The sequence below is a fragment of the Schistocerca cancellata genome, chromosome 9 (genome assembly GCF_023864275.1).
Source record: "Schistocerca cancellata isolate TAMUIC-IGC-003103 chromosome 9, iqSchCanc2.1, whole genome shotgun sequence".
In the NCBI taxonomy this organism is placed as follows: domain Eukaryota; kingdom Metazoa; phylum Arthropoda; class Insecta; order Orthoptera; family Acrididae; genus Schistocerca; species Schistocerca cancellata.
In genome coordinates this window covers 443438796-443459630 of record NC_064634.1, presented here as the reverse complement: position 1 = coordinate 443459630, position 20835 = coordinate 443438796, and the positions used below count along the sequence as shown (strand labels likewise).

General features: G+C 39.4%; 1 protein-coding gene across 1 annotated transcript in view; it reads left to right on the top strand.

Annotated features, from left to right (window-relative positions):
• LOC126101551 (Fanconi anemia group D2 protein) overlaps positions 1–20835 on the top strand; it is a 225542-nt gene that overhangs the window by 109017 nt on the left and 95690 nt on the right. The window contains exons 13-14 of the mRNA XM_049912189.1: positions 7237–7310; positions 7403–7507. Coding sequence (XP_049768146.1) covers positions 7237–7310; positions 7403–7507 — 179 coding nt within the window. The remainder of the gene's footprint in view (positions 1–7236; positions 7311–7402; positions 7508–20835) is intronic.

The window sequence follows — 20835 nt, the reverse complement described above, 5'->3', positions numbered from 1 at the left end:
CACTCAGATTCAACATTATGCGCAGTTTAAATATAAACGAATAGTCTTACTCCTGCACTTCTGTCGTATAACTCCAGAAGGGTTGGGTATTGCACAGGGAGGCAGGGGAAAAAACCATTGTGGAGGGAGTGGTCATATGAAGTGTGGAGCGCAGGATGAATGAGCTGCCTGGCTAGAGTGAAAAGAGTTTAGACAAAGGAAATGCAGTACAGAAGTTGGCTTTAGGCTTTCATCTGATAAAATGGAAAGGATATGCATTTTGATTATTTTACTTTCTGCCCAGTAGACCGATGTTAGAAAATTAATTTGTTATTACTGTAATTTTCATAATATGGAAAGAAAAAAATTCTTTTTTTAATGCAAGCTTCTTTTTTTAATGCAAGCTAGAAAGATAGGAATGAATTATTAGCTAGCCACTTACCTCTAAGAGGAAGATCAGAGTGACAGACATGGGCGCTAATGACCATAGAAGTTTTGCGCCCTAAACCACAAACAAAAAAAAAAAGAGTGACAGACAATGTAGTGAAACTACCAGCAATGACTGCCCACGTCGCCAACTACACTCACAAATCTGCCCCACTGCACACATAAGCAAAAGTTTCTCCCAATCTTAGATTTGGGAAAAATAGTATTCAAGAAAGAAGTCACCAACAATGTGGTGCAAAATCCATAATGCACCGCCTGACAAAAAAGTGAAGCAACTAGAACAGGATTAGGAAATGAAATGAAACTTCATAGGTTGAGAGCTGATGTCATGTTATTATAGTGATGACAAAATCAGGTCAAGTTTGCAAAGAACTTGGCAGTAAGAGACTACTTACAGTATGATTTTGTACTCCCTATGGACTGGATTAATCACTGGTTCAGTTTGGAAAGCTGCCATAAAGGCATTGTATCCTCTCCAGAGGCAACCTGGCCCACAGCTGGTCCTTGATGTAGTGAAATCAGACAGCAATCAGGGGAAAGACACTTTGACTGCCAAAATTTCATTGGTACATTGTTGAAGTATTCATTACAAAATTCCTAAATTAACTGCTCTCCAGGAAACTTCCTGTACTCATTTTTTGTAACCAAGAGTTGGATGAAACCCAAATTGGAAAGCTCTGAGATATCTAGCAAGTCATGGAACATATGTCGGAAAGACAGATTAGATGCTATATGAGGGGGAGTGTTCATTGCAGTTAACAAAAATTTTGTCTCTATTTATGTCTAATTTTAGTATTTATCTGGACACATGTGAGAGTTCTGTGTCACATTAAGTTAGTTGTTGGATGTTTTTACTGGCTGCCCAATTCCACTGAGACTGTTTCAGAGTCATTCAAAGAAAGTCTACATGTCAGTAGTGTTGAAATACCCAGATCATGCAGTATTAGTTGGAGGCAACTTTAACCTATGAGTATAGACTGGGACATCTATGGATCCATTGCAGAGGGGTATGGCCAGATAGTCTCGCAAATTACTGTTGAACAAGTTTTCCGAAAAGTGTCTCGAGCAGCTAGCTCGACAGCCCTCACACAATGGAAATGTTTTAGAACTTGTAGCTACAAAATGGCATGACCACCAACAGTGCTGGTATAGATACAGGGATTAGTGACCATGATGTCATCATAGCGATGTATTTACTAAATTTAATAACTCAATCAAGAAGGCAAGGAGGGCATTTTTGCTAGAAAGAGCAAATAAGCAGTTGCTAACATCCCACTTAGATGTTGTAAGGACATCATTTAGTTCCAGTACATTGGGCATAGAGGAATTACAGGCAGAATTTAAACAGACTGTTAATCACACACTTAAGATTCATGTGCCGAGTAACTGGATTAAGGATGCAGAAGACCCGCCATGATTTAGTAACAAAATTCGGAAGATGCTGAGGAAGCAAAGACAGTTACACTCTTGGTTCAAAAGAGAATGTACAAATGACAACAGGCAAAAGTTAGTAGGGATTCAAGCATCCATAAAAAGATCAATGTGCAAAGTATATAATAACTACCACTGTCATATCTTTTCAGAACATCTTGCCAAGAAGTACAAACTTACCATCATTTGGCCAACGTACAGAGTCCAGTGTGGAGAACATAGTAATAGGCATCCTTGGCGTACAGAAACAAATGAAAGAGTTCAAAAGAAATTAGTCTCCAGATCCAAACAGAATTCCAGTTCAGTTTTACAAAGAGTACTCTGTGGCATTGGCACCTTACTTAGCTTGCAGATATTGTGAATCTATCACCCAGTGCAGAGACCCAAGTGACTGGAAAAAGTGCAGGTGCCTTCTACCGTATTTACTCGAATCTAAGCCGCACTTTTTTCCGGTTTTTGTAATCCAAAAAACCGCCTGCGGCTTAGAATCGAGTGCAAAGTAAGCGGAAGTTCTGAAAAATGTTGGTAGGTGCCGCCACAACTAACTTCTGCCGTCGAATATATGTAGCGCTACACATGCATGCTTTGCAGGCAGAAAGATAAATACTAGAGCAAAAACCTCTGCGTCAGTAAATAAATTTAAAAAAAGGTGGAAGACGAGCTTTTTCTCCGCCCCGAATTTCGACTATTGCATTTTCAGACATTATCCAACGAAGTAAATACAAATGCCGTATTGTTCATCTTCGAATGTGGCAGCATTTCAATGTACTACGAAAATCCGACTGGCAAAACTGTTTGGGATGTTTGTCAATATGGCCAATTCTACGTTCTTAATTTTTTTCCTACATGTGAAAAGAGATGGTCGCAAATAGGAACTTTTATGAATTGTGAATCACATGCAGTATTCTCTTCACCATAAGAATAATACGAATATAAACATTTTGCCATGTATTCTTTCGTGTTTGCTGCTACCTCATTTAAATTCTGTCTGCCTAATAAACTACGAAACTAGAGTGAGACAACAGCAAACGTGGAAGGATATACATATCATGTCATGTTTATATTCACATTATTCTTATGCCTAATAGTGATACAGTCAGAAATGAAGCACGGCAATTGACTAGATTTTTAAATCTAAGACGACTCTAATTTCTGTGCAGAATGTAATGTACGAAAGAGGCGTCTGCAAAGATTTTCAAACGGAGAAAAATTTTCGCGAAACTCTCGTTCAGAACATCTTCTATCATAAGCAATCTATTATTTGGTTCTTGCTGATCATTATCAAAGAAAGCAGCAAAGAAAACAAAGAGCAGTCTCTTGCCATTGTTTCGCTGATGAGACGATTCCCTTTTTTTAAAAAGCGGCGGTAGCGCGCACAAAAGCAAGCCATGCCGCGAGCGGCGGCAGGTCATAAACACTCATTATCAGAATGCGACAAACAATGCAAGACACAGTAAAATAATGCATTTTCAGCTTAGAGTGACGTAAACACCTATAACAAAGAGAACGGCACTTATCAGATCAAAGAAAAATAAGCAATCAATTCAAACCAGACGAAGCACGTGAAAAAGGAAGGGTACCCGTATAAATACGGACGGAACGCCTGACGCATAGCAATGGCTACCTGGTAAAGCTTAACTGCTAAGCTTACGACTCGAACCAAACTACTGTAGCTGTACCGTCATTCATTCAACCTAAATTGTGTCTCATATTACTATGGACCACCTTTGTTTCGATTTGGAGGTGCGGCCTAAAACTTTTCTCTCCCCTTGAATTTCGAGTCTCAAATTTCAGGTGCGGCTTAGATTCGGGAAAAATTTTTTTCCTTGATTTCGAGTCTCTTTTTCGAGTGCGGCTTAGATTCGAGTGCGGCTTAGATTCGAGTAAATACGGTATATATAAGAAGGGTTAAAGAACAGACCCACAAAATTACAGAACAATATCATTAATGGCAGTTTGCTGCAGAAATCTCTATCATATTCTCTGTTCGAATACAATAAATTTCCTGGAAACAGAAAAGCATCTGCCTACCAGTCAGCATGGTTTTAGAATGCATTGATAGTGCGAAACTCAGCTTGCCTTTTTCTCACATGATGTCCTGCAAACTATGGATGAAGGGCAACAGGCATATTCCATATTGCTCTATTTCCGAAAATCATTTTACAATGTGCTCCACTGCAGCCTGTTGACAAAGGATTAGCATTCGGAATAGGTTCACCTGTAAAGGAGATTGCACACAGGATGCTGGTGTGACCTAATCTTGAGTGCTGCTCAAGTGTTTGGGATCCGTACCATGTCAGATTGAAGGAAGCCATCAAAGCAGTTGAGAGTTGGGCTGCTAGATTTGTTACCCTTAGGTTTGAACAACATGTAAGTGTTGTTGAAATCCTTCGGGGACTCCAGTGGGACTCCTTGCGGGGAAGGCAATTTTTTTTTCGAGAAACAATATTGAGAAAACTTAGAGAACCAGCATTTGAAGCTGACTGACAAACAATTCTACTGCTGCCAAAATACATTGCGCTTAAGGACCACAAAGATAAGATGTGAGAAATTTTGGCTCGTATGGAGACATACAGACAGTTGTTTTTCCTTCACTGTGTTTGCGAGAGGAACAGAAAAGGAAATGACAAATAATGGTACGGGGTACCCTCTGCCATGCAGTGTATGGTGGTGTGCTGAGTATCTGTGTAGATGTAGATGCAGATGCAGATTTAGGTTCCCAGGCTTGTGAGTGGCTCAAAGACTTCTTAAGTAATACAAACAACCCCATGCATTGTCCTCAGTGGTGAGTGTTCATCAGAGACAAGGGTAGCCTGAGGAGTGCCCTAGGGACTTCCAAGGATAGGTTGACCAATTCTCTGTATGCATTAATGATCTGACAGGGAGGGTGAGTAGCAATCTGAAGCTGTTGGCTGATAATAATGCTGTGTTGTACAGGAAAGTGTCATCATTGAGTGATTGTAGGAGGATACAGGAAGATGTAGACAAAATTTCTATTTGGTGTATTAAATGGCAGTTAGTTCTAAATGTACATAACTATAAGTTAGTGCAAACGAGTAGGAAAACCGTTCGCTTAATGTTCGAATTAATCTTTTATTGCTGTGCTGCTTGACGCAAGTCATGTCAATTAAATATCTAGGCATAACAAATTCAGAGCAGTATGAAATGAATCAAGCTTGTTACTAACAGTCTGTTTAAATTCTGCCCGTAATTCCTCTATGTACTAGGGAAGGCGAATGCTCGGCTTCAGGTTTTTTTTTTTTTCTTTCTTTCTTTTTTCTTTTTTTTTTTTGGGGGGGGGGGGGGGCAGAATTTTAGGAAAGTGTGGTTCATCTGTAAAAGAGACTGCATATATGACACTAGTGTGACGGTTCTTGAATGCTGTTGGAGTGTTGGAGATCCACACTCAGTCAGATTAAAGGAAGACATTAAAGCAGTTCAGAGGCAGGCTGCTAGGTTTGTTATTGGTAGGTTCGATCAACACACAGTTATGGAAATGCTTATGGTACTCAAATGGGAATGCCTGGAGGGAAGGTGAAGTTCTGTTTGACTGTTTGAGAAACACTATTGAGAAAATGTAGAGAACTTGCATTTGAAACTTACAGCAGGATAATTATGCATCTATCAATGCACATTTTGCATAAGTACCACAAAGGTATGATAACAGAGATTAGGGCTGATACGAAGGCATACAAGCAGTTGTTTTTCCCTCACTCTTTTTGCGATTGGTATGGGAAAGGAAATGGCTTGTAATGGTCTTAGGTACCCTTTGCGATGCACCATGTGTTGGCTTGCGGAGTATGCATGTAGATGTAGATGTACGTGATGCGTGTTGGATACTTGTACTGGGATGGAGTTACTATCTGAGCTTCTCCCCCACATGTCCTAAGCGGGGACAAATCAGGAGATCTTGCTGGCGATGGTTGTGCCTCAACATCACAGAGACATTTGTGTCATGCGCCATTGTGGATGAGCATTGCCCTGTTGAAAATTGGCATCACGACATGGTCGCACAAAAGGTAGCACATGAGGATGCAGGATTCCATGATGTGTGCTATTTTGCCATCAGAATTCCCTCAATCATTTTCAGTCATGACCTGAACTAATATCGGATGGCTCTCCACACACAGTGATGCAAGGAGTAATATCACTGTGCCTCTCCAAAACATTGGGACCTCTCCTCTGTTCATTGCCTTACTTGTCAATGACGGTCATATGGGGTAGTCCAGAACAGCGATTCATTGCTGACCACAGTGAAGTGCTATTCATTAGCAGTCCGTGCTTCCTGGTCACGTCTGCTTGACAAACACAGCCATTTGTGTTGCAGTGTTAGTGGCAGCCTACTCTGGGACAGTAATTCCCTTGTCCGGTAGCTTCTGGTCTCCAACCAATGGTACAGGATGACACAGAATTTTATAGGGAGACCATTACTTGTTTTTGGATGGCACTCCCAGATTTGAAGTGGTTACGATGTGCTCAGTGCCCAATACAAGAAACCTTCCTTGTGATCGTCTCATGTTATTGACTGGAATCTTGATGCCAAATGTACCTGGCCTTATGTTCCCATGGAGTGTAACATCAAACCACTTTCACATCTGAATGTCCCATAAATCTGTTTGTTGCATGCTTTGACCTGCTGGCCAAATACAGACCCACAATGAGACTCGTTTCAAATTCTGTCAGGCATTGTTAACACTGTTTCACAAGACATCTCCATTTATGTCGCAGTGATCACTCAGCATCTAATGTTCACACCCCTTATGTAAACTAACAGGCCTGGTAACAGCACTAATGTGCTCTGGTGCCTATTCTACCAGAGACAGAGTGTCGCAACTCTAATCATTTACATACATACCAGTCGTGTATACATGAATGAAGTTACATTGACATCTGACTATGCCCTTTGAGTGCTTAACTTTTTTGCCAGTCATTGTATCAGTGAAATTAATCAATGGCAATCAATACCTCAAAGAAATCTTGAAAGAAATTGCAGAATGCAAAGACAGATAAATGACAAAGATCTACAGTGGAATGGGACCCAAGAGGGAGGCAGAAAGGTAAAATAATGAAAATGTCTATATTGTAAGTATTATTTTACCTCTCTTTCCATTTTTCACATTCCTTATTTTTCTATGCATCCACTTCAGCTGAAGAAGGAATACTTCAGGGTCCTAAAGTTAAAATTTCAATTGCTGTTTTTTATTTGTGGTTCCATCAAAATTGCTCCACTTGTTCTATTCTCCAACTTTTCACTCATCTTCTGTCGAAATTAATTTAAAAAAAATTAATTTTAAAAATCAATTCCTTTTATTGTTTCTGTCAAATGAACAGTTACAAACTGCTCTTTATTCTGTCTTGAAAATTACTTGTTTGTTTCAGGCTTGGATTAATGAGAAATTGCTTGCTGATTTCGAAGACCAGTATATTGCGGATGTGTCCGAACTGCGATTAGAGTAAGTCTTCTAATGTATATATAATCATAAAAACTGTCTCTGTATGTTTTGTCTTGTAATAAGAAAGTCACATGATTTTAACTGCATTCCAGAAAAGGCTTTGCAATCAAATTTGAAGAAAACAATGGTGAAAGTGAAATATGCTTACCATTAGCTCAGATGGTTTTTGAGAAGCAACAGGCCATTCCAGGGAAAAGGTACGTACTACCTAGCAAGTGTAACTAGACAGTACAGATAACTGAGATACATTTATATTGCTTTCTCCTTTTTTTGATCCATTGTGTTGTTGTTGTTGTTGTTGTTGTTGTTGTTGTTGTGGCCTTCAGTCCTGAGACTGGTTTGATGCAGCTCTCCATGCTACTCTATCCTGTGCAAGCTTCTTCATCTCCCAGTACCTACTGCAACCTACATCCTTCTGAATCTGCTTAGTGTATTCGTCTCTTGGTCTCCCTCTACGATTTTTACCCTCCACACTGCCCTCCAATACTAAACTGGTGATCCCTTGATGCCTCAGAACATGCCCTACCAACCGATCCCTTCTTCTGGTCAAATTGTGCCACAAACTTCTCTTCTCCCCAATCCTATTCAACACTTCCTCATTAGTTATGTGATCCACCAATCTAATCTTCAGCACTCTTCTGTAGCACCACATTTCGAAAGCTTCTATTCTCTTCTTGTCCAAAATATTTATCGTCCATGTTTCACTTCCATACATGGCTACACTCCATACAAATACTTTCAGAAACGACTTCCTGACGCTTAAATCTATACTCGATGTTAACAAATTTCTCTTCTTCAGAAATGCTTTCCTTGCCATTGCCAGTCTACATTTTATATCCTCTCTACTTCGACCATCATCAGTTATTTTGCTCTCCAAATAGCAAAACTCTTTTACTACCTTAAGTGTCTCATTTTCTAATCTAATTCCCTCAGCATCACCCGACTTAATTCGACTACATTCCATTATCCTCGTTTTGCTTTTGTTGATGTTCATCTTATATCCTCCTTTCAAGACACTGTCCATTCCGTTCAACTGCTCTTCCAAGTCCTTTGCTGTCTCTGACAGAATTACAATGTCATCGGCAAACCTCAAAGTTTTTATTTCTTCTCCATGGATTTTAATACCTACTCCAAATTTTTCTTTTGTGTCCTTCACTGCTTGCTCAATATACAGGTTGAATAACATCGGGGAGAGGCTATAACCCTGTCTCACTCCCTTCCCAACCACTGCTTCCCTTTCATGTCCCTCGACTCTTATAACTGCCATCTGGTTTCTGTACAAATTGTAAATAGCTTTTCGCTCCCTGTATTTTACCCCTGCCACCTTCAGAATTTGAAAGAGAGTATTCCAGTCAACATTGTCAAAAGCTTTCTCTAAGTCTACAAATGCTAGAAACGTAGGTTTGCCTTTCCTTAATCTAGCTTCCAAGATAAGTCGTAGGGTCAGTATTGGCTCACGTGTTCCGATATTTCTACAGAATCCAAACTGATCTTCCCCAAGGTCAGCTTCTACTAGTTTTTCCATTCGCCTGTAAACAATTTGCGTTAGTATTTTGCAGCCGTGGCTTATTAAACTGATAGTTCGGTAATTTTCACATCTGTCAACACCTGCTTTCTTTGGTATTGGAATTATTATATTCTTCTTGAAGTCTGAGGGTATTTCGCCTGTCTCATACATCTTGCTCACCAGATGGTAGAGTTTTGTCAGGACTGGCTCTCCTAAGGCTGTCAGTAGTTCTAATGGAATGTTGTCTACTCCCGGGGCTTTGTTTCGACTCAGGTCTTTCAGTGCCCTGTCGAACTCTTCACGCAGTATCATATCTCCCATTTCATCTTCATCTACATCCTCTTCCATTTCCGTAATATTGTCCTCAAGTACATCGCCCTTCTATAGACCCTCTATGTACTCCTTCCACCTTTCTGCTTTTCCTTCTTTGCTTAGAACTAGGTTTCCATCTGAGCTCTTGATATTCATACAAGTGGTTCTCTTTTCTCCAAAGGTCTCTTTAATTTTCCTATAGGCAGTATCTCTCTGACCCCTAGTGAGATAAGCCTCTACATTCTTACATTTGTCCTCCAGCCATCCCTGCTTAGCCATTTTGCACTTCCTGTCGATCTCAGTTTTGAGACGTTTGTATTCCTTTTTGCCTGCTTCATTTACTGCATTTTTAAATTTTCTCCTTTCTTCAATTACATTCAATATTTCTTCTGTTACCCAAGGATATCTACTAGCCCTCGTCTTTTTTCCTTCTTGATCCTCTGCTGCCTTCACTACTTCATCCCTCAAAGCTACCCATTCGTCTTCTACTGTATTTCTTTCCCCCATTCCTGTCAATTGTTCCCTTATGCTCTCCCTGAAACTCTGTACAACTTCTGGTTCTTTCAGTTTATCCAAGTCCCATCTCCTTAAATTCCCACCTTTTTGCAGTTTCTTCAGTTTTAATCTACAGTTCATAACCAATAGATTGTGGTCAGAGTCCACATCTGCCCCTGGAAATGTCTTACAATTTAAAACCTGGTTCCTAAATCTCTGCCTTACCATTATATAATCTATCTGAAACCTGTCAGTATCTCCAGGTTTCTTCCATGTATACAACCAAAATTTATGATTCTTGAACCAAGTGTTAGCTATGATTAAGTTGTGCTCTGCGCAAAATTCTACCAGGCGGCTTCCTCTTTCGTTTCTTACCCCCAATCCATATTCACCTACTATGTTTCCTTCTCTCCCTTTTCCTACTGACTAATTCCAGTCACCCATGACTATTAAATTTTCGTCTCCCTTCACTATCTGAATAATTTCTTTTATTTCCTCATACATTTCTTCAATTTCTTCGTCATCTGCAGAGCTAGTTGGCATATAAACTTGTACTACTGTGGTAGGCGTGGGCTAATTATCTATCTTGGCCACAATAATGCGTTCACTATGCTGTTTGTAGTAGCTTACCCGCATTCCTATTTTCCTATTCATTATTAAACCTACTCCTGTATTACCCCTATTTGATTTTGTGTTTATAACCCTGTAGTCACCTGACCAGAAGTCTTGTTCCTCCTGCCACCGAACTTCACTAATTCCCACTATATCTAACTTTAACCTATCCATTTCCCTTTTTAAATTTTCTAACCTACCTGCCCGATTAAGGGATCTGACATTCCACGCTCCGATCCGTAGAACGCCAGTTTTCTTTCTCCTGATAACGACATCCTCTTGAGTAGTCCCCGCCCGGAGATCCGAATGGAGGACTATTTTACCTCCAGAATATTTTACCCAAGAGGACATCATCATCATTTAACCATACAGTAAAGCTGCATGCCCTCGGGAAAAATTACGGCTGTAGTTTCCCCTTGCTTTCAGCCGTTCGCAGTACCAGCACAGCAAGGCCGTTTTGGTTAGTGTTACAAGGCCAGATCAGTCAATCATCCAGACTGTTGCCCCTGCAACTACTGAAAAGGCTGCTGCCCCTCTTCAGGAACCACACGTTTGTCTGGCCTCTCAACAGATACCCCTCCGTTGTGGTTGCAACAACGGTATGGCTATCTGTATCGCTGAGGCACGCAAGCCTCCCCACCAGCGGCAAGGTCCATGGTTCATGGGGCCGGGGGGGGGGGGGGTTGATCCATTGTATGATGTTTATTTTAACCATATTATGCACTGTGTAGCATTAGGGGCTCATGCCAGTTGTTGTAATCAAATATTCAGTCGGTAACCACTCACAATCTGTATTATGAGGTGTTACCAGTTTCAATCATATAACATCTTCAGGAAGCCTTCTATTTTATTATCAGATATTACAACTGAAATTGTACCATGGAGACTGCAAGTTAAATTACAAATGTATAACAGTCTGTCTTAAATTTGTGCCATCAGTATAGAAAATTGGAGATATGTCTCACATCTTTTATATATTAGGTGCTACATCAGTGTCTAATCCATAATCATAAAATTGCCACTTACATAAAATAGTTGTAGAAAATAACAGCTGATTTTAATCTTTTACAAGTTAACATTTAAAATGCAATCAATGTTATTGTCTCCAATATATACCGGGTGGACATAATTAAAGTGCACCTATTCACAAAGGTCCAGTGTGGGCTGTGATTATTGTATGGCAATGAAACTTGGTAGATGTTCTATGTGTTAATGTGGAACCAATCTACACTGGAAAACAAATTAGTTGCAAATATGGCATTATAAACTGCTTGTATGACAATAGGACTTCCACATTGGCATTTAAAAAGCCACAATGTGAGTGAACAGTATGGTTATTGAGGAGAGAGATTGTGAGCCTTTATTGAGACTGTTTCATGTGAATAGTAGGAAGGGCAGTGTTGCATTGAGAGAATATCACTGACCTAACAGTCTGAGGAGAGGCCCTATGTCATTAAATCATGTAAAGAAGATGACAGTGAAATTCAGAAACATGGGTGAGCTTCGTGTGGCACCTGCAAGAGGAAGGTGTCATGCCCTGGTGGAAGTTATTGATGTGATTGCTGTTGTTGTGATGATCATGCAGCTTGTGCAGTGCTGATGCAGTGTCATGAGAATTGTCCATCCCATGGTCAACATTACCGAAAGTTTTGCAGTCTGTCTTACACTGGTACCCATACAAGATCCAGGCGATGCAACCCCTACAAGATCCAGGTGATGCAGCAAATGAAACTTCATGATCTGCAGCAATGTTTCGAATTTGCTCTTCGCTATCAGGCATAGATTGAAGTTGACAACATGTGGCCGAGCAGTATTCTGTAGAGTGACAAGGCACATTTCATACAACAGAGTGCACTGAATACACAAAAGTGTCGAATTTGGGGTTGTGCACAAAGAGCCATTGCAATCACTGTATATGATTCACAAGCATCTTTATTCTTGGTCTATTTTTCTTTGATGAGAATATACCCATAGTGCCAGTTAGGTGTACCATGATGTTTGCACATTATTGAGACCTCCTTGTACAGCATGGAAGAGGACAACTGTATGGAAACCACTGTTTTCATGCAAGGTGAGGCAGCACCTCATGTCACTCGCCCAGTGAAAGATCTGAGTAATGCAACCTTCCATGAATGTGTTATCTCCAGAGATTTTCCAGATGCATGGCCTACAAGATCACCTGATTGGAATCCGTGTGGCTTTTGGCTCTGGGGACATTTAAAAAAAAGACACATTTGCCAGGGACACATTCAGTTTTTTTCTGATCTGAAGGCCCGTATTCAGAAAAACATTGCTCAATTTCCACTGGAACTGCTGCAAGCAACTGTTTATCACATTGTTTTACAGATGCAGCATCTCGTCGACATCTCTGGCGCCCATATTGAACAAAATGTGTAAGTGGCAGCTAATAATAAAATCAACACTATGCCTTTCTCACTTGCTTGACCTTTTCTGCCGTGTCCCATTCCTAATTCATTATATATGTAAACATTTATATATGTTTGCCTTGCGTTCACAGCACCAGATTTGCACCTGTTGGCAAAAATTGGATCTAATCTTTTTTTTTCCTATGTAAATCGGTCCTACATTAACACACTAGAATATCTACCAGGCTTTGCTGCCATATGTTAATTACAGCCCTCACTGGACCTCTGTGAGTAGCTGCACTTCAGTTATAATCATTTGGTATTTTTAATGACTTAAAAGTTTACATATCCATGTCATAGAGAGATAAGGCCATGTAGTAAGACTAAAGCTAGTCATATGCTTCCAAGCAACAGGATATTGAGTTGACAGAAAACGTCTTTGGTCGCTAGTGACCAATGACATTTTTTCCAGCAGCTGAATGCTAAGTCAGCAATAAACAACTTTCACCATGATAGATAATAATAAAATAATGTGTTCTTGTAATTGCATCACATTAAACTAGTTTGATACTAGGTTCTATTTACATATAACAATTTGTTATTTTATATAACTACCACGTACGTTTATGTAATTTACAACACACCTTGTAAATAAAGGGCAGCAGTTGTGTTATGTACATCGATACTCTGCACACAGATCTGAAATGCATGGCAGAAGGTACCTCCCATGGTTCCAGTTATTAGGGCTTTCTACTGTTCCATTGATATGCAGATTGCAGGAGGAATGATTGCTTAAATGCCTCTGTAATGCCTACTGTAATTAAGTAATCTTGTCATACTAATCCCCATGGGAGCCACATATAAGAGATTTAAATGACTAATGGAAAATCTCATATAAAGATGTGAAACAATATTGACAAAGAGCTAGAGGGACTGGCCAGTACTTACCTCAGCTCAGTACAGCCGAAAGATACACAAAACAGAATAGAAAATTTACGTATCCTAGCTTTTGGAACTTTGTTCCTTCATCAGGGAGGAGAGAGGGGGAATAAGGGAAAGAAGGGAAATGGATTCAGTTACTCACAACCCAGGTTATGAAGCAAGAGGGGAAAGGTAAACAGGGAGGGTAGCAAAGATGGAGGCATGGGTGTCAGAGGGAAGCCAAAGATATTCTACTGTAAGTACTGTGCCAGCTTCAAACCAAAGAGGATGCATACACAAGTAAAGAGGTATATAGTGTAAAGATAAACACAACTATGTAGGATGAAAAGATGCGTGAATGGCTAAAGAGGAAAGGTAAAGAGGAGAGGACTGAAGAGTAAATGGGAGTGAGGTTGGTCAACGTAGGTTCAGTCCAGGAGGATGGCGGAATGAAAGGTTGTGTTGGAGTGCAAGTTCCCATCTCCGCAGTTCCGAGGACTGGTGTTGGGTGGGAGAAGCCAAATGGCACGTACGGTGTAGCAAGTTCGTAGGTCCCTAGAATTATGCTGGAGGGCATGCTCTTCTACTGGGTATTGGACATCTAGGCGGACAGTTCGTCTGTGCCCGTTCATGCGCTCAGCCAGTTTAGTTGTCGTCGTACCAATGTAAAACGCTGTGCAGTGCAGGCATGTCAACTGGTGAATGACATGTGTTGTTTCACATGTGGCCCTGCCTTGAATTGTGTATGTTTTACCATTTGTGGGGCTGGAGTAGGTGGTTGTGGAGGGATGCATGGGGTAGGTTTTGCAGCGGGGTCGGTTACAAGAGTTGGAACCGCTGGGTAGAGAAGGTGGTCTGGGAATATTGTAGGGTTTGACAAGGATGTTACGGAGGTTTAGGGGGGTGACGAAAGACAACTCTGGGTGGTGTGGGGAGAATATTGTCATGGGATGATCTCATTTCAGAGCTTGGCTTGAGGGATATGACTTCATTCCTGCCCTTAGGTTCTCAAGATTCAGGTAAATTTGTCATTGTATGATTGTGAGTGTGATGGGATGTAATGTGACCATGAGAATTTCTTACATAGCTGTGAATTCATCATTTGCAAATAATAATCGGAACAGACAAATTTAAGAAAAATAGCATAGTCAAGGGAAAACACACTAAACAAGATGATTACTTATTGGATAACCACAGCGACTGCATAGAAGTGATGGAAAAAACAGATGTCTATAAATATCTAGGATACAGGCAAAAAACAGGAATAGATAATACAAATATGAAAGAAGAACTAAAAGAAAAATATAGACAAAGACTAACGAAAATACTGGAAACAGAATTGACAGCAAGAAACAAGACAAAAGCTATAAATACTTATGCTATACCAACATTGACCTATTCGTTTGGAGTAGTGAAATGGAGTAACACAGAACTAGAAGCACTCAATACACTTACACGATCGCAATGCCACAAATATAGAATACATCACATACATTCAGCAATAGAAAGAGTCACATTAAGCAGAAAGGAAGGAGGAAGGGGATTTATGTGGTGTCACTGCCAGACACCACACTTGCTAGGTGGTAGCCTTTAAATTGGCCGCGGTCCGTTAGTGTATGTCGGACCCGCGTGTCGCCACTGTAAGTGATTGCAGACCTAGCGCCGCCACACGGCAGGTCTAGAGACACGTCCTAGCACTCGCCCCAGTTGTACAGCCGACTTTGCTAGCGATGCTACACTGACAAATACGCTGTCAGTTGCCGAGACGATAGTTAGCCTAGCCTTCAGCTACGTCATTTGCTATGACCTAGCAAGGCGCCATTACCAGTTAATATTGAGATATTGAAGCATGTACAGTCAAGAGAGATGTACACCAATTATGGATTAAAGTTAAGTATTACATCAACTACGTACTTTATTTGCTATTATACAAAACCTTAACTGTTCCAGACCTCACGCCAGTCTGCGTGAGCTCAACGCGTGCCTTTCGGCTACCCGTCACTGTGGATTGGCTGTCTTGCCAGTCCACAACAATTTATAGACATAAAAAACCTACATTATGGACAGGTAGACAATTTAAGAAAATTCTTTATAGAACGAGCAGAAACTAGCAAAATACACAAATCACTCATATAAATACATCGGCTACACCATTGCAATTTCCTAACCACTTCTACAACCCTTTAGATCGCATAACATCAACAGATACAAAGAAAGTAAATTGGAAATAGAAAACACTACATGGCAAGCACCCGTATCATCTAACACAGCCACACATCAATCAAGACGCATCCAACACATGGCTAAGAAAAGGCAATATATACAGTGAGACGGAAGGATTCATGATTGCAATACAGGATCAAACAATAAACACCAAATATTACAGCAAGTATATTATTAAAGATCCCAATCGTCGTCGGCTGATACCCGTATCTGAATTTTCATTTTTCTCCTGAGATTTCCTTTATCACGGTTCAGGCGTGGAAGTGTCGTTGATGGCTTAGCAATCCAATCCTAGTGTGGAGCACCACAACACAACAGATAAATGCAGACTTTGTAAACAACAAATAGAAACAGTAGATCACATCACAAGTGGATGTACAATACTAGCAAATACAGAATACATCAGAAGACATGACAATATAGCAAAAATAATACACCAACAACTTGCCATACAACATAAACTAATAAAACAACACGTTCCCACACAAAATGTACTGGAGAATGATGAATACAAATTGTACTGGAACAGAACCATTACAACAGATAAAACAACACCACATAACAAGCCTGACATCATACTCACCAATAAAAAGAAGAAATTAACACAACTAATCGAAATATCTATACCCAATACAACAAATATACAGAGGAAAGCAGGAGGAAAAATTGAAAAATACATCCAACTGGCTGAGGAAGTCAAGGACATGTGGCATCAGGATAAAGTTGACATTATACCAATTATACTATCAACTACAGGAGTCATACCACACAATATCCACCAGTACATCAATGCAATACAGCTACATCCAAATGTATATATACAACTACAGAAATCTGTAATTATTGATACATGTTCAGTTACCCGAAAGTTCCTAAATGCAATGTAACATACATCGTACAGTTTAAAGGAAGTCACACTTGATCAAGGTCCGTGTCACTTACCATTTTTAACCAGACATAACGTCTGAGAAAGGAAAGAAATAATTATAATATTTATAATATAAATGTTGATCCATACTTCAGCAAGCTTGTTTTGCAGATCAGCATTGAAATTTCAGACTTCAGTTCTTTTTTACTTATTTCAGTGCATAGTAGTACTTTATTGACTTTCTCACAGTGTCATGCTTCAAGATAACAGTGATCACAGAGTAAGGAGCATTCAGTTTGAAACATGGTGCATTCCTACTGTCAGAGTCTATTGATATTACATTCCAGTGACAACTGTTCAAAGTATGCTTCTACAATGATTTTCTTATGCTAGAAGTTATTGCACAATGACACACAATCTCAGGGAATGGTAAGAGCTTATAACTTAAGAATTGTTGATAGAAGTATAAATAATGTATTCTTTCATTTTCACCATTTTCATGTCTAGCTGCTGATTTACCTAAAAAGCTCTCCCTACTGTGTCATAGTCACTCTGTCCTATTACTGTAATGTCATTAGTTTTCTCGGTCAGACTGGGAAAATCCTGAACAGAATTAGGAATGATTACTACCGTATTTACTCGAATCTAAGCCGCACTCGAATCTAAGCCGCACCTGAAAAATGAGACTCGAAATAAAGGAAAAAAAATATTTCCCGAATCTAAGCCGCACCTGAAATTTGAGACTCGTAATTCAAGGGGACAGAAAAGTTTTAGGCCGCACCTCCAAATCGAAACAAAGTTGGTCCATTGTAATACGAGACACAATTTAGGTCGAATGAAAGACGATACAGCTACAGTAGTTTGGTTCAAGTCGTAAGCTTAGCAGTTAAGCTTTACCAGGTAGCCATTGCTATGCGTCAGGCGCTCCATCCGTATTTATACGGGTACCCTTCCTTTTTCACGTGCTTCGTCTGGTTTGAATCGATTGCTTATTTTGCTTTGATCTGATAAGTGTCGTTTTCTTTGTTATAGGTGTTTACGTCACTCTAAGCTGAAAATGCATTACTGTACTGTGTCATACACTGTTTGTCGCATTCTGATAATAATCAGTGTTTACGGCCTGTCGCCGCTCGCGGCATGACTTGCTTTTGTGCGCGCTACCGCCGCGTACAATTAAAACAAAAAAGAGAGGAATCGTCTCATTAGCAAAACAATGGCAAGAGACTGCAGTTTGTTGTTACTTACACTGCTGCTTTCTTTGATAATGATCAACAAGAACCAAATAATAGACTGCGTATGATAGAACATGTTCTGAACGAGAGTTAGGCGCAAATTTTTCTCCGTTTGAAAATCTTTGCGGCCGCTTCTTTAGTACATCAAATTCTGCACAGAAATTAGTCATCTTACATTTAAAATCTAGTCAGTTGCCATGCTTCATTTCTGACTATATTACTATTAGGCATAAGAATAATACGAATATAAACATGACATGATACGTATATTCTTCCGCGTTTGCTGTTGTTTCACTCTAGTTTCGTAGTTTATTAGGCAGACAGGATTTAAATGAGAGCAGCAAACACGAAAGAATACATGGCAAAATGTTTATTTTCGTATTATTCTTATGGTGAAGAGAATACTGCATGTGATTCACATTTCATCAGGTTCCTATTAGCAACCATCTCTTCTCACGGGTAGGAAAAAACTCGGAACGTAGAGTTGGCCATATTGACAAACATCCCTAACAGTCTTGCCAGTCGGATTTTCGTAGTACATTGAAATTCTGCTACATTCGAAGATGAACAATACGGAATTTGTATTTACTTCGTTGGACAATGTATGAAAATGCAGTGGTCGAAACTTGGGGCGGAGAAAAAAAAAAAAAGATTTTGGCACCAGTATTTATCTTTGTGCCCACAAACCATGCTTGTGTAGCGCTACATATATTCGACGGCAGAAGTTAGTTGTGGCGGCACCTACCAACATTTCTCAGAACTTTCGCTTGCTTTGCACTCGATTCTAAGCCGCAGGCGGTTTTTTGGATTACAAAAACCGGAAAAAAAGTGCGGCTTAGATTCGAGTAAATATGGTATGTTATTTTGTCAAACATATCTTGTGCGGCTTTGTTTCCATTGTGGCTGCAAGTTTCCAAGTGATTATTATTATTATTATTATTATTGACTTTTTTTTTCTCAGACTTAAGTCTGGTTAAAAATGGAACGTGACGCAGACCTCGGTCAAGCGTGACTTCCTTGTAACTGTATGGTATATGTTATATTGCATTTAGGAACTTTCGGGTAATTGAACATGTATCAATAATTACAGATTTTTGTAGTTGTATATATATGTTTGGATGTAGCTGTATTGCATTGATGTACTGGTGGATATTGTGAGGTATGACTCCTGTAGTTGATAGTACAATTGGGATAATGTCGACTTTATCCTGATGCCACATGTCCTTGACTTCCTCAGCCAGTTGGATGTATTTTTCAATTTTTTCTCCTGTTTTCTTCTGTATATTTGTTGTGTTGGGTATGGATATTTCAATTAGTTGTGTTAATTTCTTCTTTTTATTGGTGAGTATGATGTCAGGCTTGTTATGTGGTGTTGTTTTATCTGTTATAATCGTTCTGTTCCAGTATAATTTGTATTCATCATTCTCCAGTACATTTTGTGGTGTGTACTTGTATGTGGGAACGTGTTGTTTTATTAGTTTATGTTTTATGGCAAGTTGTTGATGTATTATTTTTGCTACATTGTCATGTCTTCTGGGGTATTCTGTATTTGCTAGTATTGTACATCCGCTTGTGATGTGATCTACTGTTTCTATTTGTTGTTTGCAAAGTCTGCATTTATCTGTTGTGGTATTGGGATCTTTAATAATATGCTTGCTGTAATATCTGGTGTTTATTGTTTGATCCTGTATTGCGATCATGAATCCTTCCGTCTCACTGTATATATTGCCGTTTCTTAGCCATGTGTTGGATGCGTCTTCATCTATGTGTGGCTGTGTTAGATGATACGGGTGCTTGCCATGTAGTGTTTTCTTTTTCCAATTTACTTTCTTTGTATCTGTTGATGTTATGTGATCTAAAGGGTTGTAGAAGTGGTTATGAAATTGCAATGGTGTAGCTGATGTATTTATATGAGTGATTGCTTTGTGTATTTTGCTAGTTTCTGCTCGTTCTAGAAAGAATTTTCTTAAATTGTCTACCTGTCCATAATGTAGGTTTTTTATATCTATAAATCCCCTTCCACCTTCCTTTCTGCTTAATGTGAATCTTTCTGTTGCTGAATGTATGTCATGTATTCTATATTTGTGGCATTGTGATCGTGTAAGTGTATTGAGTGCTTCTAGGTCTGTGTCACTCCATTTCACTACTCCAAATGAGTAGGTCAATACTGGTATAGCATAAGTATTTATAGCTTTTGTCTTGTTTCTTGCTGTCAATTCTGTTTTCAGTATTTTTGTTAGTCTTTGTCTATATTTTTCTTTTAGTTCTTCTTTAATATTTGTATGATCTATTCCTATTTTTTGTCTGTATCCTAGGTATTTATAGGCATCTGTTTTTTCCATCGCTTCTATGCAGTCGCTGTGGTTATCCAATAAGTAATCTTCTTGTTTAGTGTGTTTGCCCTTGACTATGCTATTTTTCTTACATTTGTCTGTTCCAAAAGCCATATTTATATCATTGCTGAATACTTCTGTTATCTTTAGTAATTGGTTGAGTTGTTGATTTGTTGCTGCCAGTAGTTTTAGATCATCCATGTATAGCAAATGTGTGATTTTGTGTGGGTATGTTCCAGTAATATTGTATCCATAATTTGTATTATTTAGCATGTTGGATAGTGGGTTCAGAGCAAGACAGAACCAGAAAGGACTTAATGAGTCTCCTTGGTATATTCCACGCTTAATCTGTATTGGCTGTGATGTGATGTTATCTGAATTTGTTTGGATATTAAGTGTGGTTTTCCAGTTTTTCATTACTGTGTTTAGAAACTGTATCAATTTAGGATCTACTTTGTATATTTCCAATATCTGTAGTAACCATGAGTGGGGTACACTATCAAAGGCTTTTTGGTAATCAATGTATGCGTAGTGTAGGGACCTTTGTTTAGTTTTCGCTTGATATGTCACCTCTGTATCTATTATCAGTTGCTCTTTACATCCTCGTGCTCCTTTGCAGCAGCCTTTTTGTTCTTCATTTATAATTTTGTTCTGTG